Genomic DNA, 25318 nt, shown 5'->3' on the forward strand with positions numbered 1-25318 from the left:
AATTTTTAAAAAAGATTTTTTATTTATTTATTTGACAGAGACAGCCAGCGAGAGAGGGAACACAAGCAGGGGGAGTGGGAGAGGAAGAAGCAGGCTCCTAGCGGAGGAGCCTGATGTGGGGCTTGATCCCAGAACACCGGGATCACGCCCTGAGCCGAAGGCAGATCCTTAACGACTGCGCCACCCAGGCGCCCCTCTATTTTAATTTAAAATACTATATGGGAAGTTGTGCTTGCAAAAGTTATACATGCTCATTGAAAAGCGCTTAAAGCACCAGGTAGAAAGGCCCTGTCCAGCTGTTTCATGGACCTCCTCTGCTCGTGTGGGGGCTGTGTCACTGCCCGTCCCCAGCGGCACCCCCCCCGTGCCCCCTTTGGTGGGAAAGGCAGTGCACCTCACCCACTCCTGTTCCCTCCAGCACCAGCAGCAGGTGGCACAGGCGGTGGAACGGGCCAAGCAGGTCACCATGACGGAGCTAAACGCCATCATCGGGGTACGTGGACTCCCCAATCTGCCTCTCACCGTGTGTATAGCCCTTTTATTCCTCTCATTTACCATAACCAGAGATCGACCCTGACCTTAGCTGGCCTCCAAGAATGGCGGCCCCAGGGCTCCGGCTTCCCATGGGCTTGGACCCATGTGGGGCTCTCACCAGTTCCCCAGTTGCCTCCTGCTCCCCAAATTGAAGGGTTGTCTGACATGCCTCAAATCCACCTCTAAACTCACCCGCCCCAGCCTCCCCTGGCTTTTGGTGTCCGCACCACAGAGGGGGGCGGGCTCTGAGATAATCCTCACACCCAGTGTCCTCAAGCCTCCCCAGGGCGGGCCTGTTCTGCCCTGGGTCCCCTCCCTGGCAAAGGTCTGCCCTTCTTTGGCCAGCTGGGGTCAGAACTGTCTCTGTTGTACTGTTGATCTGAAATGTGCTGTGGAATTTGGGTTTGGGCCTTACTGTGCCGTGCACTGAGCTGCCTGACTGAGTGTGGATCCTGTGTCCCTGTGATTTCCAGCTGGGATACCCTGGGGGTCCTGTCTCATCAGGAGCGGGGAAAATACCCAAGAGTGCTTTGTGAAGTCCACTTCCGGGTGGACCCCTCCCTGAAAGGAGGAAGCCAGATCTCTCCTCTTTTGCGTCCCTATCTGGCTTGCGTCTTTAATGCATTTCGTGGATTCACAGAGGGTCTTTCTCCTGCTTCGGTGTGAGGCTAGATAAGTAGCTGAGGAGAAACAGTTTTTTCATGTGACTCTGGGCAAAGCTCTTAGCTTCAGGTGTTCCTGTCCATCTTTTGTCCCTAAAATGAAGGGGGTAGGTGAGATCACTGTCCCCATCCCCAGACAGCTGGGTCAGGGGGTCTTCTAAGCACAATAGATTCCAGGGCGCTCACCCCGGAGCTCTTTCTTATAGGCCTGGGGGTGGCGCTGGGAATCTGTGTTTCTGAAGTTTTCCAGATCATTCCGATGGGTAGTCAGGCTGGGGAAGCAGTGGCCTAAATCGCTGAGGTCCCGTCGGCCCTAACAATCTGGGACCCTGCCCGGTCCTCATTTCTCTTTTGTTCTTAGGTGAGGTCATTATTTTGAGGTGGAACCGAAGTCCCCAGAATGTTCTGCTTCGTGGGAGAAATGATAACTCTGGGTTTTTGGCCGGGGGCAGAGACCCTGGGATGTGTGTTCTAGTTATGGTTCTTTCCCATGGGCATGTTCTGCCTCTTCCGGGCCTCAGTTTCTGCATGTGTTAAAGGATGGAGTGGACCAGCTCATCTCCCTGGGCCAGAAGTGCTGGGAGCCTGGGGGCAGAGGGGCAGAGGGATGCTGGTGGCTCCCGCTGCTCCGTCGTCCCGCTGTTGGGACCTGTGATGGCGACACGGTTCTGTCCTGGTCTCAGCCCCGTGGCAGCTGCCGAGCTCTGCAGCGTTCACTGTGTCTGAAGCCCGGCGATGCCGGGGACGAGCAGACCCCACCTACTGTGTGGGAGGAGCAAAGCAGAGTCCGGAAAGGGGACTGTAAGTGGTCAGTGTCTTTAGCCGTTGAGCTGGGAGGCAGCACCCCGATGGGGAAACGATAGTATCGTAACATTGATTGTCTTCCCTGAGATCAGCAAGCCCGGCGTTCTTCAGCCTTGACACTGGGAAGTTTGGGGCCAGATGCTTGATTGTGGGGCCTGTCCTGTGCATCGTAGGATGTCCGGCAGCAACCCTGGCTCCTACCCACTGGGTGCCGCTGGCACCCAAAAATGTCTCCAGACATTGCCAGATGTCCCCAGGGGTGGCGGGCAGGATGGCCTCTGGTAGAGAACCACTGACCTTGCCAATGCCCTCGTTTCACAGAGAGGGGCAGTGATTCAAGGATAGTCCCAAAGTCAGCCTAGAGGCCTGGGGGCTGACTCCCAGCCCTGGGCCTGCCCCCTGGTCAGCCCACCTGGGGTGCGGGGCCTTGGTCTCAGTGATCAGTGACCAGCTCACGGCTTGGTGGCTCTCTGATAGTGGTGGAGCGGGGACCCGGCGGTGGGACCCTCCGAAATTTCTCCTCTTCCAGCTCCTTGTCCCGTCCCCTTTCCAGGCCAAGCCCTCCCCTCCATGCAGCGACCACAGTGGACCCCCTCTCCCGCTCCTGCCTCCCTCTTTGGAATTCAAATCCTCTTATGAAAATAACTTTTTTCTGAATTCTAAGAAAAGAGTGAGATTGGGGAGGAAGTGCTGCTTGGATTAGCCCCACTTCCTTTAAGTAGTATTTAGGAAGCTACAAGTTAGGTCAAGGCAGCTCGAGGCAGATATTGGAATTCAATTAAAGCCAACGAGTGGGGCCTGTGACCCCCATTTCCAAGGTAATTGCTTCTCCGGCTCTGAGTGAATGCAGCCGTCGTCCTGTCATTAAGCAGGCAGCCGTCTAATCGCTGCGCCTGACAGCCTCACAAGGCAGGAATTACGGACAGCTGAGGCCTGCTCGCGCTGGGGAGCCAGGCCTGACAGCACTCCGGGAAGAAGGGGCCGCTCGGCTCGCCGGGGGGCCGCTCAGCTCGCCGGGGAGCCGACTGGAGAAGCTGAGGTGGAGGCAGGTGGCCACAGGGCAGGGGTCCTGGCCCCAGCGGTAAAGGGCGGTGAAGGCAAGGGCCCAAGAGGGTCTCAGTAGCAACTGGTGGCTCTCCCCTCACCCCCATCATGCTGTTGGATTTGCCCGTCTGGAGGGAGAAGTAGCCTGGCCTCCTGGTCCAGGAATTAGGAGGACTTTGGGCAAGGTACTCCGTTCCTCTAGGCCTCAGTTTCTCCAGTTGTGAAAAGATGGAGGAGGGCTAGGTAAGTTTCCTGTGGTGTGCCTGCTTCAGTCTGGTGTTCACGGCTGTCTTGGGCATGGGGTTGGAGGACCCGGAGGTCGCTTCTTGGTTCGACAGTTCAGTGTGTCTGGTGTGGTGCCTCTCATGGCTTATTTATCACTTGGAGTAGAGGATTTCTAGGGTCTCCTGGGGTTGAAGACTAGGAACTACCATCAGGTTGGTGTGAAGGGATGGGGACAGAGGGACAGGTGGGGGGAGCCTAGGCTTACTGGCCCAGCACACCCCCTCTCTGGGAAACTCAAGTATTCCCCCGAGGGAACATGGGCCCCAAGACGTCTCTGTGGCAGCCGGGGCCTGGCAGGCCCAGGTATCGTACACCCCGTACTGTGCTAGCCCCTGTCTTGGATCCACATTACTAGGACAGGGATCCTCAGAGAGTCAAGATCCCTGTGCGGGGGTGGGGGGTGGTGGAGGGGTGAGGGGGCTTTGTCCCTGGAGCAGCATTTAGCGGAAGGCATCCCTGTGCAGATTATAGACCCTGTGAGCTGACCTCGAAGCCATTTCTAGAATCTTCTTTTCCACTGCTCTGTGCTGGCCCAAGGTCATTGAACCTGACGGATGGAGGAGCTCTTACCCCATTTGCCCACTGACAGTTTGGTCTGCATTCCCTTGGAGATTTAGTAGAGGAAGGCATGTTATAATGTGTTGACTTAATTTTGGGGGGGTGGTAGGAGGAGGAAGAGGGAGATCGTAGCTTGTCACCAACTACACGGCATTTTGAAGCCCCACCTGAGGGTTTTGCATTCGCTCCGGATGTAGGACTCACCTAACAGTTTTCCACGAGGAAGAAGGTGGAGAGGGCGTGCTTCGGAATATATCGGTTTCGTTCAGCCCGGCGGCTTGGTGGGGAGAGGGCGTGCTGGCTCTGAGCTCTGGCTCTGCGTGCCTCCCTGAGCCTGTCCCCATCTCCGAAAGAGGATAGCAAGGGTTATTGGGAGCTCTAAACGCTGTTACACAGCGTGAAAGCTCAGTCCCGTGCGTAACTGTGGGGCCCACCAGCCATGTGAGGTAGGAGGAACAGGGAAGGCCCAGGGCTGCTCTCTCCCTCCTGGGAGGGCAGGAAGTGTTCGTTTTATGCAGTCAGAACCCTGGGCTTCCTCTGGTCGGTGTCCTCAGTGGGTCTTGGCTCTGGAAATGCTTAGACGACTTCACTAAGTTTAACCCAAATCATGAACCTGAGAAGTGAAGCATTCAATCAGCCAGCAAAGGCATTAAAGCGTGATGTGCATAATCCAGTTAGACGTACTCCTCCAGGAAGAGCTTCCTCGTCAGCCTCTCCTGTAAGTGGCCTTACCCTCTGAGCCCAGGGCACGGGCACGTCCCCCACGCGTGGAAGACAGGCACACACTTAGGGCCTACGGGACACCTGCTTTGACATGCTTGCATTCTGGCATGAACTATTACAGGAGGGACGAGTATGCCTGAGCGGGCTTGGTTCCGGGCACTTAGCCCCTCTTTGGGGGTTGGCAGAGGAAGGGGGGGCTTGCTGCCTTCGTTTCACATCCCAGTATTGGAAGGAGTAATAGAAGCTGGAGATGGGCTGCAACGAAGTGGTGATCTCCGTCCCTTCTTGGATGGTGGACTGGATTCCATGTCTCCCCCCTTGTCACCACCCCACCCTCACGTGGCGCTGTATTTCAGCACATCATCCTCTGAAGTCAGGGACAGGCCACTGGGGATAGAAGCGCAGCCAGAGGCCAGCCAGCCACTCCCTGCCTGCCTGGGAGGGGCTGGGGCCGCACCATGGGACGGCAAGGCCAATTCATCGTTGTCAGCCTGCTCCCCCATCCCTGCTGGGGAGACAAGTTTGTTTCACTCTCTGTTGCAACCAGCACTGTGATGAGGAGACCCCACGCCCAGTAAGCGCTGGCATCTGCCCTCGCCCCAAGAGACAAGCCTTGGAGGTCGGCGCTTACGTCCTCGCTTCCTGGAGGCCGCCGGGCCACTCCTGACTGTGCCTTCAAACCAGGCAAAGGACACCTCAGGGGACTTTCTGGCTGCACAGGGGGTGCTTTTGTACTTGAAGATGAGAAGTATAGGGAAATTGCCTTTGCTCTGTTGCAAAGAAGACACTGATGTCCGACATGCTATGGCAGAAAATCACCCTCCCGGGCTTGGAAGCTGCTGTTCTCCAAACGGCCACCATAGCCTTTGTTCCAAATTTCTGATGCTGGTTCATGGGTTCACATTTCCAGGAAGCAGGACACACTCGATGGATGCTTCTTGTCCCCACGGACTGTTCCAGCTGTGTCTCAGGGCCTTGGAGAGGAGGCACAGATCTGGAAGGTGGATGGTCCCTTCCGGACAGAGCCCCTGTGCTGACCTCCTTCCCAGCCTCCTCGTGTCTCCATTTTGCAACATTATCACTTATTTACCCAGCAAATGCACGCTGAGCTAACAAGCCAGGCACCATGAGAGGTGCTGGGATGGATAAAACAAGGTCCTCGTCTTCCTGGAACTCACAGTTTGGCAAGCGTCCCATAAGGATGAAAGAAATGGTTACATTGGTGACCCGTTCATAGTTTTTGCTAACGTGACCTGAGCACCTGTTCTGCCTTGACGTGTAGTTTCATGCACGTGGTCCTTGTACAGTGAGAAAACGGAGGCCCAGAGAGGTCCACTGACTCCTCTAAGGTCTCATAGCTGGACGTACGCCTTAGCCGGTCTGGCCCCGGTGTCTGAGCTGGGAGGACTCAGAAGGGGGACCTCCGTGCTGACCAGGCTGATGGTGATGGGGAGGGCTTCTGGAGGAGAAGGAAGCATTTGAACTGGGCAGGGAGCCGAGAAGGTTGGGTAAAGAAGACAGAGCTTACCTGGTAAGGTAGGAATCGGGGTGTTTGGAGTTACTCAGCTGCGTCTCTCCCTGGGCACAAATCTGTAGGAAGCTCTTTCTCCAGAAACAGAATTGTTCATGAAGGGAGCCAGCCTTGGATCCATGCAGCTGCTTCCCTGAAGCCCTTCTCCTCCCCTCCCCTCTCTGCTCCCTTCAGTGATCTCACTGGCTGTGCCCTGTAAAAACGTGGATTAAATATCTCACTCCTCGCTTTCTGGGATTTTACTAAATAGTGAACACTGGCAAAATTAAAGGGCCTGCCAGCAACTGGTCTAAAACCACAGGGCTGGTGGCGGAGACCCACTTTAAGACCGGGCATGTAGACCCAGTTGGGTGGTTGGCCCACACCGAGGAATGATGGGTAGCCGTTGGAAAGGACGTGTTGATTGGTACAGAGCAGTCTTCAATTAAAATCCAGGTGTGTAGTAGGAGTGAGGTCGGCAAGAGCCTATGATTTAGGAATACATTTACAATGTGTAGATTTTCGTAAAGGAAAATTCTAGAGAGAGTAACTGTGGAATCTTCTAGAGAGTGGGATTGAAGGGTAATTTTTTAAGAACAACTTTTTAATCCATACTTATTTTTCATATATTCTGATGCATGTATTTCTTTTTTCTTCTAATAAGACCTAACAATTATAATTTCTTTGAAAAGAAAGGATAAGAGAGTTCAGATATAGGGTCCCGTGTCCCAAGAAGATCCTGAGTCTCGGGGCTGGGCTGGGTCGGGTCTCTGCGTGGGGTCCCCTGCCCGGGCTTTGTTTCTGCTCTGGTACCTCGGGTGCCCTGGACCAGTGCCCACCAGCAGCTTCCATAAATCATCCAACAGTAGATGTCCCAGCTCTGAGTGAGGGCCACTGGTCCCAGCCTTTGACCCAGAGCTGAGAAAAAAATCCCTTGGGGGCCAGGAGTGTGGTGGTGGCCATGGTTACCATTAACTTCCCGATGAGCCAGATTTGCAGTTTGCAGCTTAGTTGGGGGAGAGCAGGGCCCTTCACCCCCTGATTGCAAACACTGACTGCCTCTTAGAGCCTCACCCCCAACCAGAGCTGTAGACTTTTCCCCCGTGTTCTGTTGTCTGCCAGCCTGGCCCGAAAACCAAGTTTGTATCGACAGGCAAGCTTGTCAGATTTTTGCTCCTTGTCACCCCCACCAGCTCTTCTTGCTTTGGGGGGGGGCGGTTCTCCTTAAGCGCACTCTTTGGATAAGATTGGTGGTTGACAGATTTGAGTCCAGGTCTCACTAATGGTCTGACTTGGCTAGTTACTGGCTGCCCATTCCAGCCCCCGAAGGGTCAGTTTGCCATCTGTAGAATGGGCACAAACCCTTCTTTGTGACCTGGGCTGGAAGGGCCAGAGAGAATATTTGGAAAGTGCCACACATTCACTCAGGCATTTAGTAAATGTTGGTTCCCTTCTCTTGTGCTGGTGGAGAAGATGTCGGCCTAGGTGGATATCAGCATACCCAAGGCCCCAGCCACTCCTCAGAGATACTTGGCCATGGTGTAGCCTGCCCCACAATTCCTCTGGTTCTTGGCACAAAGTAGGAATGATAAGATAAAGGGTGTTTTGTAGTGGCTGCTGGGGAGGGGACTAGGCTGCCCACGCCAGTCCCTGGGGTGTGGGATGTGAAAGGGGAAAGAGAATACCCTGAGGCTAGTCTGGGTAGGGGTACCTGGGGCCTCAGGGAGCCACAGAGCAGAAACCTTGACTGGGGATTGCTCACACTGTTACCTGTGACTGACTGGGGATTGCTCACACTGCTACCTGTGACTATACGTTGTTGAACGCAGATGTAGGTTTTAGATCAGTGGGGGGACCCACTGTAAGCTCTCTGGCACATGTTAGCTGTTGTTGTGAGATCACTTCATGAGTAACCGCCTGAGGTCACACAGCTAGGAAGTACCCGAGTGCGGATTTGAATCCTGGTCCCTCAGGTTCCAGACCTCCACCCTTGTTACTCTGGTCTCCCCTCTGACTGTTCTCCGCTCTGATGTCCGGTGACATCAGCTCTCGTTCCACTGGCCCCAAGCCCCTCTTGATCTCGGGAATTTTCTTCTATGGCCTGGCCCTAGCTCAGTCAGCCAGCCTGGAGTTCCTGAGAATTAGGGAGGCTTCTCAAGGATATGGGCTCAGGGTGGGAGCCCCTGGCTGCGAATGTTTGAAGGCACGCAAGCATGACCAAGTGTGACTGCTAGCTTAAAAATGCATCCCCGTTAATAGAGAGGGAGCCCTGATGATTCTTTGGTTCTTAAATGCATGCTTTATTTATCTTGGGCTTGGAAATGTGCACTGAGGAATTCTGTCCTGAAACTGGGGGCGGGGGATGGGTGCAGAGTTTGAAGACAAAAGTCTTGTGCCGAAATTGCCGTCTGTTAACAGCTTTCTTCAGCCAGACAGCATGTGGACTGAGCTGGGGGTAAAGGTTTCGGAGGGTGTTCCCCACCCCCGGCGGCCCCCCCGCCGTCCCTGCTCAGCTGTGCTCACCACCGGCTTCATTACAGCAGCAGCAGCTCCAGGCCCAGCACCTCTCCCACGCCACGCATGGCCCCCCGGTCCAGTTGCCACCCCACCCGTCAGGCCTCCAGCCTCCAGGGATCCCCCCGGTGACGGGGAGCAGCTCCGGGCTGCTGGCACTTGGTGCCCTGGGCAGCCAGGCCCACCTGACAGTGAAGGACGAGAAGAACCACCATGAGCTGGACCACAGAGGTGCGGCCCAGGGCTGGGGCAGAGGGCAGGGCTGGGCTGGGGGTAGGGGCCCTGTAGGTCCGACTGCGAGGGGACACAGCAAATGTTGTCACCCTGGGGCCAGGAGTTAGCAAAAGATTTGGTGCCCTCTGTCGAATTCCTGGTACATGGGAGACAGAGCCCCACCTTCTATGACTACCCCTTGATCCCTGCTGTGTACCGGCTATTCTCTGGCCCAGAAGACCTCTCGTGCATCCTCCCATCGTCCCAGCTACACACTGCCCATCCTTAAAGGGCCAGCCCAGGCCCATTCCTTCAAGATGCCTTCAGGTCTGCGCTGGCGGCCTTTTTCCCATTCCCAGGAGAATTGAAGAGCTGGGGTCCCAAGAATGAGCCCTTGGTTGCTGTCCTCTTGTAGCCTACCCCTGGAGAATGTTTTGTCCTCACCAAGATCATTAGTCCTTTAAGAACAGGGGCCTAGTTCCTGGCTTTTAACTTAGCATGTGTATCTTACCAATGCAGGTGCCTTGGAAAAGGTACACAGTTGGCACTCAAGTAAAGACTTGCCAGTCAACTGTCTTTAAGCAGACAGAGGGTAGCGATCACAGTACTGCAGGGAGGTGATGGGGAAGACTTGGAACGAGACCCCCTCCTCTTCACCAGGCCCATACTGTGTGGACCCCGGAAGCTGCATCCACTAGGGCTCAGGAGGGCTTAGTTTTTGGGGAAGGAAGAGTCCTGGGTCCCTGGCAGGCCTTTTTCAAAAGTTCCCACCTCGTGTGGTCTGTCTGCCCTTAGCTACTTTTCCCCCGTTTTATTGAGATATAATTGACATACAAAACTGTGTAAGTTAAAGGCGCACACCATGATTTGATTGGCCCTTGGCTGTGGACCAGGGCATCCGGCCCAGGCCAGGTTGCCAGGGCGGTGGCGGAGTGTGGGAAGCAGAGACTAAGTTGTGTGTCCCTGCAGAGGGATGGCGCCCTTGGCAGAGGGAGAGGGCGTCCTCACAGCGGAGGGGAGAGTCAGGGAGCTAGGGCTCAGCTGCTGTGCAGAAGAATCAGGGGCTTCTCCGCAAAGACACACAGAATGGTGTTAGTTAAAAAAACAACAAAAAACACTCCCATAGTTCCTTTATTTATTCTTTTCTTTTAAACAATGATGTACTCAATACCCAGATCCTTTGCAAACTGGTAGCTTTGAAAAGTGCTGAGCAGGGATCTGGGTGCCCTTCTTGGCATGTCAGGAAGAGCAGGGCCACAGCCCCCACCCCACCTGGGACTGGTGGCCAGAGGGAGCATGGGGAATTGGGGCAGTTAATTTGCAAAGTGGGAAATGTCACCTAATGGCCCTGCCTTGGCTGACCCACAGTGACTCAGAGAGCTAGGCCTGCTGCCCATTTTAAAACCTATCAACTAGCAAAGCATAAAAGCCAGCTGCATGAGACTGACCTTTTTCCTTTTTTTTTTGTCCTTTTCTCTTGGGGGGCCTTGACCCTCCTCCTGTCCCGGCCTTCCGTCCCCAAAGAAAGAGAATCCAGTGCGGTAAGTGTCAGCACTCTGGAACTTACAGAGTGTGGGGTGTTGGGGGGAGGAGGAGGGGACCACATGGGATTCTGGGGGTGGGGGAGGGTTTGTCACGACACAGGACCTTCAGTTGGGGAAGCGGTCATCTCTCCAGGCTTTCCTCCCATCATTTGGCAAACGAGTAGCTTTAAGTGAGCTCTAACCCTCTTTTTTTTTTTATGAGAGGTGATTAACCAGAGAGGTCAGCTGGCCAGTCCGTGGAGTCACCTGGCCTCCGCAAGCAACCCAGGGGTCCTGTGTCCTGGGCGGGGTCGCTTCCCTCCTCCCAACTTGGCTGCCCCCCTGTCTGATCCTGTATCCTCCTCCCTTCCTCCAAACGCCTGAGGTTTCTCCGTGTTCTGGGCTTAAACTCGGTTTAAGAAAGTGCTAGCGAGCAAGCATTAGGCCAGGCATCTGAGTGTCTGCCAGCTCTGAGATCTGCTGTAAATCTTCTGAGCACACTGAGGCTCAGAGGCTCTGTTTCAAATGAATAAGCCTTCTGAGTAAGCACAGTGGAGTCTGGATAAAAAAAATCCTCCAGCGATTAGCAAAGCTATTTTATTCCTCATCGTGTCCTTGTATCTGGGGCCATCTAATCTGCGGGGATGGCTTTGGTTATTACCTCGTGTTAAGTAGGACTTGGAAGGTCAGGCAGTTAACTAACCATCTAGACGGCAGCTTCCTCGGGCAGCTCCATCCCGACCCCCTTCCCTCCCGGCCCTCCACCAGGCCGACTTTTTAAACCTCCCAGTTAGCAACAGTGCTCTCGTCCCCTCTCGACGTGCCGACGTGCTCGGAAATCCGGGTGCGCGTTTGGGCCCGGCGATGACTGGGTATATCAGAAAGGAAAAACTGAAGCTGAAAATCTGTCCTCGTTGCTTTAGCGTTGATCCTCAAAAGGTGGCATTTTTGGAGAGGTGGTCAGCCTAGATAGGAGCGGGGGCTAATCTGGACCCCTCCAGGCCTGGATCTGGTCCCGGCTTCATGGGACACTGGGTGGCTCTCTCGGCCTCTCTGAGACTCGGTTTCTGTATCTGTGACATGGGCATATTCCTGGCCAGCCAAGCCTCCCTCTCCGCTTAGTCAGGAAACCCCCTCACAACAGCATCCAGTATCTGGGAGGTGACCCGGTTAACAAGGACCTGCTGCCGAGTGACATGAGGGTTTGACACCCGATGCCCTCTGTCTTCACATCGTCTTCCTCCCCATTGCTGTTTGCATTTGGCTTTGTGCCCCGATCTGTGAAAGCTTTGTGCTCAAAGAATCCCCTGGGGAAACCCCCCAAGAGCTGAGCTCCTCGCTCTGCAGTGCTGGTCCACACCCATGCATGGCAGACTTGGAGCAGAGGGGGCCCAGTCGGGCCCCCAGAGAGTCCCGTGGGAATGAGAAAAGACGCCATCCATCCTGGGGCCGGGGCCGGACGGCTTGGGGTGGGAGAGTAGGGGGGAGCGGTGAGGCAGCAGGGCTTGTGCGCCCATGGCCGTGGCCTTGGAGGCCTTGCAGCCCGCAGCGAGCAACCCTTTGCAAACCAGGTTGTCAACAGATGAGGCCCCCGCAGGAAGGACAGGGCCGTGGCCGAGCGGAGGGGGACGGCTGGCTGGGCTGGAAGCTGTCCCAGAGGGGTTAGTCTGGAGTCCAATTAGAGGTAGCTTCATTCATATTTCCTTGCCTCGCTGAAGCAATAAAAAATACTTAGTTTTTTGGCCGCCTGCCAGCCAGAGGCGGGCTGGATCGATGCCGCTAAATGCCTGACATGACTCTCTCCAGTAGCAGCGAGGGTTTTCAGCCTGACTGCAGGAGAAGAAAGAGCTCGCTGTTCTCCGAGCCACGTACAGGGTCGCAAGGAGAAACCCGAGCAGCCGTGCGCCCCCCTCTGCCCCGCTCCCCTCCCGGCCGCCCGGGAGGAGAGGGGCTGGGAGCCTGGCTGCTGAGCCTGGCTGCTGAGCGTGGGGTGGCTGCCGTCGGAGGAAATGAAATGCCGTGATTTTTCTGCCGGCGCTCGCAGCAGCTAATTGAATTGCGGCTGTGTGTGCGCCCCGCATGGCTATGGGGAAGGCTGAGCCACACTTCCATTAGAACCTCCATTTCTTCTTCAAGGCTTGATAACTCTGCCATTTTAATTTGCTTCAGGCAGAAACTTGGCAGGGAAGGGCTGCCCAGAAACCGGCTTAGGAAAGGAAATGAAGTTCTGTGGTTCCCACACCATCCCCCCCCGCCAAGCACCAGCACTGGCCTCCAGGAACTTGGGGGAGACGGGAGGTGGAGGCTTATCCCCCTCCGCCCCCCGCCTTTCGATGTCCTCCTCTGCCAACGTCCCTCTGTGTCCCTGTGTGGCCGTGTCCTGCATGTCTGCACTGCATGGGGGTGTGGCTCGGCTGGCCTTCCCCTGCCCTGCAGTCCAGCTGTGCACCCCAGGAGAGCAGGGGCTGTGTCTGGCTGCTTCCTCCACCCCTGGTGCCCAGCCCTGGGCCTGATCTAGGGTGTGTGCTCAGGAAAGGCAGGGGTGAGTGGGGAGGGATGAAGGAAGGTATAGCTTGGTCTCTTAGAAAGGAGTAAACCTCAGCGGCCCCTAGGGGGGCATCGGTTCAGATACTGTCCCGGCCCCAAGGGCACAGGTGTGCTGGCAGGTCCGGCTGCTGGTAGCTCCCACCCCACCTGAGTCCCAGCCCGGTGCTCCCTTCCTGGCCACCGCTAGCGCCCCGTGCCAGCCAGCCCCCATCGTCTGTGGGATGCCCTCCATCTGCCAGTGCTGTTCCAGTGTGGTCCAGCGGCCCCGCCCCGCTCTTCCCAGGCCTTGAATTTCAGACTGTGCTGGGCCTGGCTTGCTTTGGAGTTTGAAAGGAGAACGTACTAGGCCCTTCCCAGCCTGAGCAGCTCGGGTTTCCTTCGTGTTGCCTCCTGTGAGGGACCTTGGGCACATCTCCCAACCTCTCGGGGCCCCTGCATTCCCGTCGTTGGAGAGAGGACGATTGCACCTGCCCTTACGCCTTTTCCTACTTGCAGAGGGAAAGGCTTCTCGAAGTTGCAGTTGTTGTTTCTAACACTATTTCTGAAGTGGCTCGAGGCCCGGCAGTGGAGGAATAGCACGCTCGTACAAAATGCCAAGTCGCCCACCTACACGTAGAAGGCCTGTTGGCACCGACATTCTTCCTCCCTGTCACTCTCCCCATTCCAGTCGGGCTCAGCAGATGAAGCCCCTGTGTGTTCGCTGAGACCCATCTTTCAAGGCTCGGTGCACATTTTGCTTATCCCTTCTTTGAGCAGATACACATGGCCGGCCCAAGGTGGGTGGTGAAGGAGGGGTGATCCGGCTCTCAGAACGTAAGGTCCCACCGGCCAGAAGGCAGAGTGTTCAGCGCAGGCCTCTTTACTTAATAGCAGTATCATGGCTGTAAAAGAGAACTGTGTTCGCAGGGCTTCCCCCGCCGGGGAGACCCCGTCTGGAGAGCTGGGGAGGCTTCCCTGGCGAGGCTCCGATGGAGTGGGGGATTGCGGGACACATGCAACACCCCCACTGGCCGCTTGAGACACCTGCGCTTAGCTGTGTCTCGGTGTGCCCGAAACGCTCACACTAAATCTCCTTCTGGTTTCCAGAATAACTCCGTGTCGCCCTCAGAAAGCCTCCGGGCCAGCGAGAAGCACCGGGGCTCAGCAGACTACAGCATGGAAGCCAAGAAGCGAAAAGCAGAGGAGAAGGACAGTCTGAGCCGATACGTACGTCTAGTGGGCGCTGCTGGGTGTGTGTTGGGGGCTGGGGTGTGGGAGAATCCACAGGCCTGACTCGCGGGTGAGTCAGAGGCACAGGTGGGGGCGGGCTGGGTTGCCTGGCGGGGGGCAGGTTCATACACAGACACTGGAAGCACGTGGGCCACGGCCAAGACGGGGAGTGGCTAAGGAGAGCTGTGGGTGCCCCCCCCCACAGGCCAGGGGGGTCATGCTGCCATGACGGCCCTCCCAGAGTTCCTGGTCTGCTCTGTCCCTGGTGCCCCCACACTTTGAGCCTCCAGTGTGGTCACGGTATCTGCCGTGGGCCAGGCTGTCGGGATGAGAGCTGAGACCGGGAGAAGGGGGCCATGCGATGCTTTGCCGCTTGCGGCTCCAGACGTGTCACCCAAGTGCCTCGGCTATATTCCTGGGAGACGAGGCTGATCACCCCTCCCACACACAGTGGCAGAAGTGGTGACATGGGGCTAGCTCGCTTCCTCGTCCATGATGGTGGCTATGAAGCCTCTGGAAGGAGCCAAGTGAAAGGGGACTCGGAAGTACTGTAACGGGGCAGGTGTGAGTGAGGCTGCCAGTGGGCGTGGAGCACGGTGACCTGGAACAGGGCCCGGGGGCTCGGTGAGCAGAGAGCCGATGTCCGTGGGCCGGAGGGGAGCGTGCATGGACTGTGGGGTTTGGCCCCAGATTCAGATTCCAGCTGGTGGAAGCGGGGGTTGCTTCAGGCTCGGTGTGGGGGTATGGTAGGGGTGGCCCCCTGACTGGCTTCTCTCTCGGCTGCAGGACAGTGATGGGGACAAGAGTGACGATCTGGTGGTGGATGTTTCCAACGAGGTGAGCGCAGACAGGCCCAGGTTGCAGCGTGCTCGGTTTAGGCTGGTTTGAGGCGGCTCCTCTCCTGGCTGGGAGCTGTTGCGTCTCTGGCTGCGGGGCCCGCATGGCTGGCGGCCTGAGCGGGGCAGCGAGGCCTCTGGTGTTGGGGCATCAGGCTGGTCAGGAGGAGGGCGATAGGGCTTGGCTGCATGGTGGCTGGGGTTCCTAGGACGGGAGTCCAGGGGAGAGAGCACAAGCATGCCCCAAAGATCCCAGGCGAGAGCCAGCTCCTGTTTCCCGTGGTCCTCCAGGTCAGCTCTGTTCTCCCCACCACCCCCCTGGGATCTTGAGGGTATAGGGGTCATGAGCCCCTTGGGATCCGCCTTAGTAGGGAAGGAAGATCTGGAGCGAGCTGCATGAGGCCAAGAGGCCCCATTGCCCAGATTTGAGCCCTGAACTTGTATATGATCCTGGGCTGGTCACCATCCCTCCCTCACCCCCACCGGGCCCCAGTCTCCCCATCTGTGGGATGAAGGGGCGAGACCAGATCATTGGGAACTAGTCCCTGCCTGGGGCCCCCCAGTCTGTCTCAGCACAGCCCCTCTCCCCGGGAGCTGTGTGTGCTCCCTTCTGGTTCCCAGTGCAGGGAAGATTCTAGGCTGGTGTTTGCTGTCAGTGCATCTCTGCATCCCTTGTGCTTTTAGGACCCCGCGACGCCCCGGGTCAGCCCGGCACACTCCCCTCCTGAAAATGGGCTGGACAAGGCCCGCGGCCTGAAAAAGGATGCCCCCACCAGCCCCGCCTCCGTAGCCTCCTCCAGCAGCACACCTTCCTCCAAGACCAAAGACCTTGGTCATGTATGTGGGGTCTGCCACTGGCGCCACAGAAGCGGAGGGCTGGGGCAGGTGGGGGTGGAGGGAGAAGGTTCTGGAGAAGGGACAAGCTGGAGTGGTCAAAATTGGAGGGCAGGGGGGTGGAGTACAAAGAACACGGATTGGGGTTTGGTCCCAGTTCAAATGCTGGCTTTCCCACCTCCTGGCTGGGCCCTGTGCTACCAGTTAACGTTTCTGAGTTGGTTACTTGGTCTATAAAATGGGAGCGATCACCACGGTCCCTGCCAGATCAGGTTGGGTAAGAATTGAGGGGCTGTTGGGCAGAAGATTCAGAACTGGAGCCGGCACTGGGTGTCGTGGCCAGCTCCAAATGCCCAGCTCTTGAGAGAAAGGAATCTTCATGTCTCCCCTATTCAGAACGACAAATCCTCCACCCCTGGGCTCAAGTCCAACACACCTACTCCGAGGAACGATGCCCCGACTCCAGGCACCAGCACGACCCCAGGGCTCCGGTCGATGCCGGGCAAACCTCCAGGCATGGACCCGATAGGTATAATGGGTAGGCACGATGGGGCTGGGGCGACCGCGCTGGAGGGGTGCCATCTGCCCGGGGCCAGGCTAGGCCAGAGCGTCAGGCAGTATGTGGGGCAGGGCCTGCCTCCAGGGGCACTCCGCGGTCAGGTTTGAGGAGGATGTGGACACCTGGTGTGTCATCACTGATGGCAAGGGCTTACTGGGGCCACTGTTGGACTCAGTGTGGAAGGAGCTTCAGACAGGTCAGGACACCCATGGTCTGTCCCCATCTGTGTCATTAGTTCCGTGAGACTCAACAAACCCCTTCTTTGGGCCTCCCTTGTTCTGCTCTGTAAAAGGAGGTGGGCACACCTCTCGGCTTCAACCTTCTTGGACCGTGAAGACCAGGATCCCAGTTAGATGGGTTTAATCCAAGAGGACTGCCTGGAGCAGGCAGCTTTCTAGTGCAGGAAGGATTGCTGCTGGGCTGGGAGGCATCCTGGTGGCCTGAGCTTCGTCCAGGAAGGAGGGGTGGGCCCCCTCCCCCTGAGGGTCTCCACCTCCGGCTGACGCCCGCCTCCTTGCAGCCTCGGCCTTGCGCACGCCCATCTCCATCACCAGCTCCTACGCGGCCCCCTTTGCCATGATGAGCCACCACGAGATGAACGGCTCACTCACCAGCCCGAGCGCCTACGCCGGCCTCCACAACATCCCACCACAGATGAGCGCGGCCGCTGCTGCCGCCGCCGCCGCCTATGGCCGATCGCCAATGGTGAGCTTTGGAGCTGTACGTAGACCTTTTGGCTCCTTTTTGGGGGGGGACTGGGCAAGGAGTGGGGAGCTGGTGGGGGTTGTCAGGCAGCTGCCTCTGGGGCAGAGTGTTTATTAGAAAAAGAAAGGAATGTAGGCTTTGGGGCCCCACCCCCACTTGGCCCATTAGTCATCATGTGACCTCATAGAACTCAGCACTCCCCGACCCAGGCCGTCATTTTCCATCTGGGAATTGGAGCTCCTTGCTCTCTCTTTTTCTGGGCTGTGTGGGGTTGGGAATCCCGAAAGGAGTCCAGTGACTTCCATGTAACCTGCATTCGGTGAATGAGGCTGCTTGCTATAGCAAGAGTGAGATCAGATTTGGGTCGGCAGAGAGGGGTTCTTTTCCAGGAGACGGTTCCTCTCCTGGGTGGCCGCCTCTCCCTATGACGGGCCCACTGGACACCAGGGGAGAGAATGAAGTGGGGCTGCGTCAGCTCTGCCTCGTGGAGCAGGGAGAGCTGAGGGTGTGGGGGTCGAGAATACCAGCTCCGAGTTGGTGGGTCTGGACTGGCACCCTGTCCCTGCCACTGTCCTGGGCAAGACACCTTGCCTGCCGGGCCTGTTTTTCCTCTGAGACAACAGGCTCTGCGCTGTGTTCCGGGTTTTGAAGAGGCAGCGCTGTGGGCAGGACCTAGGGAGTGGTGAAGGAAGAGGCCAGGGTGGGGGCTGTGTGGCGGCCTTCCTCACTGAGGGCTGGCCCGTCTTGCCTTACAGGTTGGTTTTGACCCTCACCCTCCCATGCGGGCCACCGGCCTTCCCTCCAGCCTCGCCTCCATTCCTGGTGGGAAACCGTAAGTTTGGCTGTGCTTTGCTGCATGCTGGTTGGGGGAAGTACACAACCCCCGCCCCTATGCCCGGCCCTGGCACAGCGCCCCTCGAGAACGTGTCTGCCCCTCTAGGGTACTCACAGACCAGGTTGTACTCCCAGGAAACGGCTGCCTGGCCACACTCCTGAGCAGCCATGGCCTCAGGAGCTCCTCTGGGTTTGAGCTGCCGGAAGCACCCCCAGTGGTACCCACAGAGGCCTAAAACAGCAGGCAGACCGTGCCGGCTCACCCCCGGCTCCGACGTGCACTCCGTGATGCGTCCTGGGGGGCACGCCTCTTTCCCTCCCTGTTACCCCTGGGCTTGTAAAGGAAGAGGTGACATTCAAGCCGAACCCGGGGGATTTATAGATGGTGGGAAAGGGCGTTCCAAGGCACATGTGGGCCTAGTGACGCGGTCTGGAGCCAAGGGTCTGGGAGCAGAAGCAGACGTCAAGGCTGGGATGTTAAGCAGTACCCTACCCTAATAGAGCCAGGCCAGGGAGGTTGGGGTGACTGGGTTCCCCAAGCTTTAGGGAGTGGGGTCCCGAGGTGGGCCAGTCGGGGTGGTGCCATCTGACCTGGGCAGGACTCATGGGAACTGAGAGGATTGGGGCTGACGGAGGGGATGGTTCTCCCTTTCAGCGCGTACTCTTTCCACGTGAGTGCTGACGGGCAGATGCAGCCCGTGCCCTTCCCCCACGACGCCCTGGCAGGCCCCGGCATCCCTCGCCATGCCCGGCAGATCAACACGCTGAGCCACGGGGAGGTGGTGTGCGCCGTGACCATCAGCAACCCCACGCGGCACGTCTACACAGGCGGCAAGGGCTGTGTGAAGATCTGGGACATCAGCCAGCCGGGCAGCAAGAGCCCCATCTCCCAGCTGGACTGCCTGGTGAGGCCCCAGGACCGCAGGCCTCTCCTCTAGCTGGGGGAGGGGCAGCCGAGCAGGCTGGCAGACCCCTGAGCCCTGGGTTTCCTTACTTTCCTTAAGTGGAGATGATACCAAGCTTCCCAGGGTCTGTGAAGGAATGCGCAAAGGCGACGGGATGTGAGCCAGGGTGGCGCTGGGTGTGATTCTTCCGGTCCCTGGGAGGAGGGGTGGGCAGAGCTCAACGTCGCCCCTTCTGCCTCCAGAACAGGGACAACTACATCCGCTCCTGCAAGCTGCTCCCCGATGGGCGCACGCTCATCGTGGGTGGCGAGGCCAGCACGCTCACCATCTGGGACCTGGCCTCGCCCACACCCCGCATCAAGGCCGAGCTGACGTCCTCGGCTCCTGCCTGCTACGCGCTGGCCATCAGCCCCGACGCCAAAGTCTGCTTCTCATGCTGCAGCGATGGCAACATCGCCGTGTGGGACCTGCATAACCAGACACTGGTCAGGTGAGGCTGCGGGAGGAGTGGGGGAGCCCCGTCCTCGGGAGGGTCGCACGGCTCGTAACGGTGACCCATCCAAGGCGCTCCCGGCTATGGGGTAGCCACGTCAGAGTGAGCGAGGACACCCGGGGGAGGAGACTGCCTGGCCTGCCGTGTGTCAGGGGCTCGGCATGGGCAGGGAATGGAGGGCTTCTTGCACAAGGCTCTGGGGAAAGGGGAGCATGGAATTCCGAGCATCAGAGACAAGCAGAGGGAGAGAACTGAGGAAGGAGGGCCTCGGGAGCAGCGGCCCGGTGTGAATCCTGCCCCCATTATGACCCTGTGCCGGTCACTCCGCTCCTGTGTCTCCGTGTCCTCCGTGTGAGGCAGGCGTGGTGAAGGCTGCCCTCGGAGTGGGAGCTCAGTGTAGGGCAGCGTGCGTACCCCAGAGTCGGCTGTAGGTGCACAGCGGCTGTCCTTGCTGGTCGTTGGGGCATCTAGCTGCGTGTGGTCTCAGTCCCATAGCCAGCAGGGGGAGGACGGCCTGGGCAAGAGACTCTGGAGTGGGGCTGGGAGGAGGCCCGGGGCCCGCTCTGCTGCGGGCTCACCAGAGCCCCATGGGTGCATGGTCCACCCCCTGCTGGGCCTCAGTTTCCTCTTGTGCTCAGACACAGCTGGCCTCGCCAGTCCGTGGTTCCCGAGGGCTCACCCCCTCTCCTTGCTTGGCCTTCGTAGGCAGTTCCAGGGCCACACAGACGGGGCCAGCTGCATAGACATCTCCCATGATGGCACCAAGCTGTGGACCGGAGGCCTGGACAACACCGTGCGCTCCTGGGACCTGCGCGAGGGCCGGCAGCTGCAGCAGCATGACTTCACCTCGCAGGTGTGCGCGCTCCTCCTCTCCCCCAGGGCAGCATGTGCCCTTCCCTTCTGGGGTCCCAGTGGCTGGGTCAGGGGACACGGGGGCCCTTACAGGTGGTCATTGCAAATGGACCTTTGACCAACCTCAGCCACCTCGGAAGGCTTCCTGGAGGAGGCAGCAGTAGACTGGAATCGACAAGGCCCTGCAGTTGGACGTACTTGACCCAACTGCTCAGATCTGATTCTCAGCTTCTCTGTTGTTGAGCACTCTGGCCCTGGTTTTCTCCCTCGTAGGTCTGGTGTGAGCACCTGAAACGATCCCTCTTAAAAGCCTTAGCCATAGCCCGGCTCCTAGAAGATACTTTGTTAATGTTAGGTAGCCTTAGTTTCCGCTCTTTTAAATATATCAGCCGTCCATATTTAGTATTTTAGCGTTTTGTTTACTTTCTTCCTTAAGGCAAGGCAAAGGTCACAGAGACAGAGTAACTTGGACAGTACAATGCCTGTACCATCTCTGAGCTGGAGTGCTGGCTTTACCGCTACTTTCTAGAGTCAGCGACCTCTCTGAGCCTCTGCTTCCTCACCCCTGAAAGGCATTCCGGGGCTGAGGGAGAGGAGAGGGGGCTTCGCCTCGCAGGTGGCAGGTGGGACGTGATGGGAGTGGGAGCTGTGGGCCCCTGGGGCCCGGTGGGGGTGGGGGGCGGAGGAGCTGAGCCCGGTCTGCGCCCCCACCCCCCACAGATCTTCTCGCTGGGCTACTGCCCCACCGGGGAGTGGCTGGCCGTGGGCATGGAGAGCAGCAACGTGGAGGTCCTGCACCACACCAAGCCGGACAAGTACCAGCTGCACCTGCACGAGAGCTGCGTGCTGTCCCTCAAGTTTGCCTACTGCGGTGAGCCTTGGGGAGCTGGGAGCCCGGGCAGCCCGCCCTGCCCTCTGCGCCGAGGCAGGGCCGGGAGCTGATAGCAAGGCAGAGCCCCCGGGCCAGCCACATCCTGGAATCCAGCCTCCCAATCCCGACCACTGTCGTGTCCCATCCTCCCCCCCCCACCCCCATCCATGTCCCTTGGATGTGGATACGGCCACGGGGGACCAAGCGCTCCTGGCAGCAGGCCAGAGCCAGTCCTTGCAGGCCCAGGGCAGAGGAACGGCACGCTCAGCCTTGCGGCCGTTCTTGCACGCAGCTAAGACTGCGGGCGCTGGTGGCTGACGGCCCCGGGTCAGACCTGCTTCTCCCCTGACTGACTTTGTCACCTTGGACACGCCTCATCCTCTCTGCATGCCAGGGGTCTTTCTCTGGGGGTGGCCCGGGGCCCCTGCGAGGCTTTGGGGAGCAGTAGTGCGCTAGCACGGGCGGAGCCCTGGCAGAGTGGGCTGCCGAGTCCCGGAGTCAGTTACGGGTCTCGCTTAGGAAATGCCCCTCACCAACTGAGAGTCTAACTAAGGCCCAGTTGGCAGTTCGCGGCACGTCTCTATGGCAGCCGGCCGTGTCTGGGGCGGGCTTTGCCTTCCAGGGCATTCAGCCACAAGCTGACACTCCCTTTGCCTCCGGCCTGCAGGCAAGTGGTTCGTGAGCACTGGGAAGGACAATCTCCTCAACGCTTGGAGGACACCGTATGGAGCCAGCATATTCCAGGTACCTCCCACCGCCCAGCCGCCCCAGGGACTGGGAATGGGGACGGCCCCTTCCAGGCCCTACCTGATGGGGGTGCGGGATGGGTTCCCCAGAGCTGAGGCCTGGGACACATCCGTGGGACACACGCCGCGGCTGGTGGCGTCTGACCCATAGGGCGAGGGCTTTTAAGCAGGGCTTCTTGTAGGATTTCTAGAACACGGGAGAGTCACGTCATAGTCTTGGCTCTGGCCGGTGTGCTTCAGCACTCACAGGAGTGCACTGGGCAGCTCTTACCAGAACAGTGTTACCTGATGTTCCAGTAAGTTTGTGTCTCATCTCGACACCTCAGTGTAAGGAGTGAGGGGGCAGGAGAGAAGGGGTCTGGAAAGAGATGGCAGAGCGGGAAGAGGCTTTTCATGATTTTGCAAGATCTGGGTTCCGACCTACAGCTCTCACTTATACGTCGTCTTGACCGCACGCACACACGCACACGCGCACACACACACACACACACACACACACACACACACACACACACGGTGCTCCTGTGCTCCCAGCCCACAAGCCGCCTTCGGGATCTGTGCTGGGAATGTATGGCGGCCAGTGTGTCACGCATGGAAACCCTCAGCGTCTCCCTAGTTGCACTGGACGCTTCGGGTTGGGCGTAGGTCCCCTCCCTAGCTGGGCAGCCTGAGGCTGTGGCCCACGGATGCCCACACCGTGCTCAGAAGAGCTCCTTCTTACCTGTAAACTCCACGGAGAAGCTCGCGCTGCAGTGCTCTTTGGAGCCTCACAACTCCGGGATCACCCTGGACCCTGCTCACGAGCCTTTCCCGGTGGAAAAGCCGGAGGTCCGGGCATCTGTCCCCGAAAGCGCGTCTCCAGGCTGCGCTGGGAGGCCCTGCTGGGTGCACTCGGGGTCGGAGCCCCGGGGCCTGCAGAGGGGGTGTGACGCAGACAGTGTGGAAATCGTGCTGAGTACCAAGAAAGTGAGTTTCTGCCTTTTTTCTCCCCACCCCCTCCTGCCTGTCCTCGCCTTCCTCCTGCAGTCCAAGGAATCCTCGTCTGTCTTGAGTTGTGACATTTCGGCGGATGACAAATATATTGTAACAGGCTCTGGTGACAAGAAGGCCACGGTTTATGAGGTCATCTACTAAACAAAGACTCTAACAGGGCTGTCAGACTCTGGGAGAAACAGACTCGGCGGTGACAGGGCCACCCCGCGAGGGGCCCCGAGGCTGGCGGAGGCCAGCGGCGGGCAGCCGAGCAGTCCAGGGCTGCGCTCCGGCAGGCCGAGAGGGCGCGCCCGCCACGGCCTGGACCCCTGGGCATGGACTCCCGTGTCTCACGGACTCGGACGGATGTCTCTCCTCCTCCCCGTCCACAACCCTGGCAGACGCTACGAGTAGATTTCTTTGGAGGCTTGGGGCTCCAGCCCCCCAGAGACCCCCTCGTGAATCTCCATCTTTCCTTCCCCTCTCTTTTGCTCTGTCCCCCTGCCCCGCGTCAGGGATGCCAGAGTGGACCATGTGTTTGTGCTGGGGGGGGGATCTCCTTTTCCCGATTGTGCAGCGCGCAACGTTTGTGAAAAATGTAAATAACAGACTCCTCTCTCTTGGACTGGTCAGTGGGGGAGGAGGCCCCTTCCCACCGAAAACGCTAGCCGTGTACTTCGCCTGCTGTATTTGTAACCCACTCGTGGTGGTGGTTTTTTTTTTTTTTTTCTTTCTTTTTTTTAAGGGACATCCCCATCTGGGAAGGGGAGGCCGGGAGGGGAACCAAATGGAGAGGGAGTGGAGGGGGCAGAGGAAGGGAGCTGCAGCTGGTGACCAGACTGACTGGTGGTGGGGCGGGGGGGTCCCCTGGGATGAGCGCACCTCGCCGTGGATCTGGGAGCAGCCCGAGGCCTGTCGGGCCCACTCGGGCTACACAGATGGCTGGGCAAGGCTTGCGTGGTGCCAGGCAGGCTGACAAAGGTCGGGTTCTCTGTGGCCACCTGCGCTCACCTCCCTCTCTCTCAGGGGTCCAACTCTTGCTCGCTCTTTCCTTCTCGCCTCACTCGCTCTCTCTTTGGCGCACACTTGGTTATGGTGATGGGAGGTGGGGGTGCGAAGGAACTCCGTCTCTGGCCCTTCTTGATCTTCAGACACCACGTTTAAAGGACAGAAAGTTAGAGGAAAGCATAGCGACTCAGCTCAGGGAGCTACCAGAGAAAAATAGCAACTGATGTGGGTGCTTTTTCTTTTTTTTTTTTTTGAATAAAAAGAATTAGAATCGATGTCCTTTATAAAATGCCTTCTCCCCCTTTTCTGGCTCTGACCCCCTCCTCTCTCTAGAGGGGAAAAGTGTAATCAACCTGCAGGGTTGTGAGTCCGAAGGGACGGTCTCCCCGCGGCCTCACCCGGGTGGCACTGCAGGGCTGAGGGGACAGGGGTCGGGTGGGGACACTGGTCCTGGCACTGTGGTGACTTCTTGCGGCTTTCAGTCTCTCTTCGGAGCCCAAACAGGTTACAGGTAGAAAATCATCTCCTACAGGTACCAGTTTTTGGTACCAAAATGTTCCGAGGTATTAGGGTTTGGGTTTTTTTTTCTTCTTCTTGGTCTTTTTTTTTTTCTTCTTCTTTTAAGGAAAAGCTAAAGGCCGATGTGAGTCCTGGTGGTGGGCTCTCCATGGATGTAGCATATGGAAGATAATTTTGATACTGCATTTTTATGGATTATTTTATAATGTGTGATTCTGTCTGGTGAGAAGGAAGGAAGGGGCCCCAGTGGAAACTGCTGGTCTTCAGTGATCTTGCTCCAGGCGAGCGGCTCCCCGGACGTGACCCAGAGGTCGTGGAGACTGGCTGGGCGCCCTGCACCTTTCTGAGGTTGGGGAGGGGCCGTCTGGAGGATCCCTCTCTCTTTCTCTGGGTCTCGATGGGCATCTGCCGCGTCTCGTTAAAGGCTCTAGCCACAAGGGAGGGTGAGGGTAGGAGAAAGTTGATTCCTGAAGAAAAAAAGAAAATGAAAAGTCATTGTAATGAGCTGTTTTTATATTTTTAAAAGTTGCTATTTAAAGGTTGGTTTGATTGTTGTGTTTTAATTGCCTCTACCCCCCCCGCCCCCACTTCTTTGTCAGTCCTCCCACCGAAGACGGGGCCACTGTCACCCGCATGCCCTGGATTCTGGGTGATTTCCTTTGTCATCCCTTCCTCTCTTCTCATTTCAAAGCACTTCCTGTGCACGCTGCCCCCAACCCCTGAAAGTCTGATCTCGCAGGACAGTGAGGGCAGTGTTCTACGTGCCTTCCCAAGGCTGCTTTCCAGTCTCCACGCCGGGAGTGGTGGGTGGGAGCTGGGATTTCCTCTGGACGCATGTGCAGGATAAAGTTCCCTGAGGGGAGGACCGCAGATTTATGCCAGAGTCTTATTAGACAGCCGTCCATGCAAAACGTTTTGGCAAAAAACGAAATGTGAAGAACTTCACGTGTAAAGTGTCTGAACATCTGGACTCTGAAACCCTTCACCATCTTAAGTTTCAAGTTAGATGTTATGCGGGGGACCTAGTCTCCAATGGGGTGTGTGTGTGTGTGTGAAGG

The 25318-nt window shown here is 57.8% G+C and overlaps 1 protein-coding gene across 6 annotated transcripts; it reads left to right on the plus strand.

Annotated features, from left to right (window-relative positions):
- Positions 1 to 232: 232 nt before the first annotated feature.
- TLE3 (TLE family member 3, transcriptional corepressor) lies at positions 233 to 24802 on the plus strand. Of its 6 annotated transcripts, none has more exons than XM_034660739.1 (15): positions 233 to 523; positions 8661 to 8865; positions 10372 to 10388; positions 14004 to 14123; positions 14913 to 14963; positions 15647 to 15799; positions 16193 to 16334; positions 16876 to 17075; positions 17816 to 17892; positions 18550 to 18799; positions 19042 to 19289; positions 19998 to 20145; positions 20865 to 21015; positions 21683 to 21759; positions 22788 to 24802. In XM_034660739.1, the coding sequence occupies exons 1-15, from the start codon at positions 248 to 250 to the stop codon at positions 22893 to 22895; spliced, it is 2223 nt and encodes a 740-aa protein (XP_034516630.1). In that variant the 5' UTR covers positions 233 to 247; the 3' UTR covers positions 22896 to 24802. The 6 variants fall into 6 exon arrangements, with proteins under 6 accessions (XP_034516630.1, XP_034516632.1, XP_034516631.1 ...); XM_034660741.1 differs by having other exon boundaries at positions 16876 to 17060; XM_034660740.1 differs by having other exon boundaries at positions 16193 to 16325.
- The last annotated feature ends 516 nt before the right edge of the window (positions 24803 to 25318 follow it).

The sequence above is a fragment of the Ailuropoda melanoleuca genome, chromosome 5 (assembly GCF_002007445.2).
Source record: "Ailuropoda melanoleuca isolate Jingjing chromosome 5, ASM200744v2, whole genome shotgun sequence".
Classification (NCBI taxonomy): domain Eukaryota; kingdom Metazoa; phylum Chordata; class Mammalia; order Carnivora; family Ursidae; genus Ailuropoda; species Ailuropoda melanoleuca.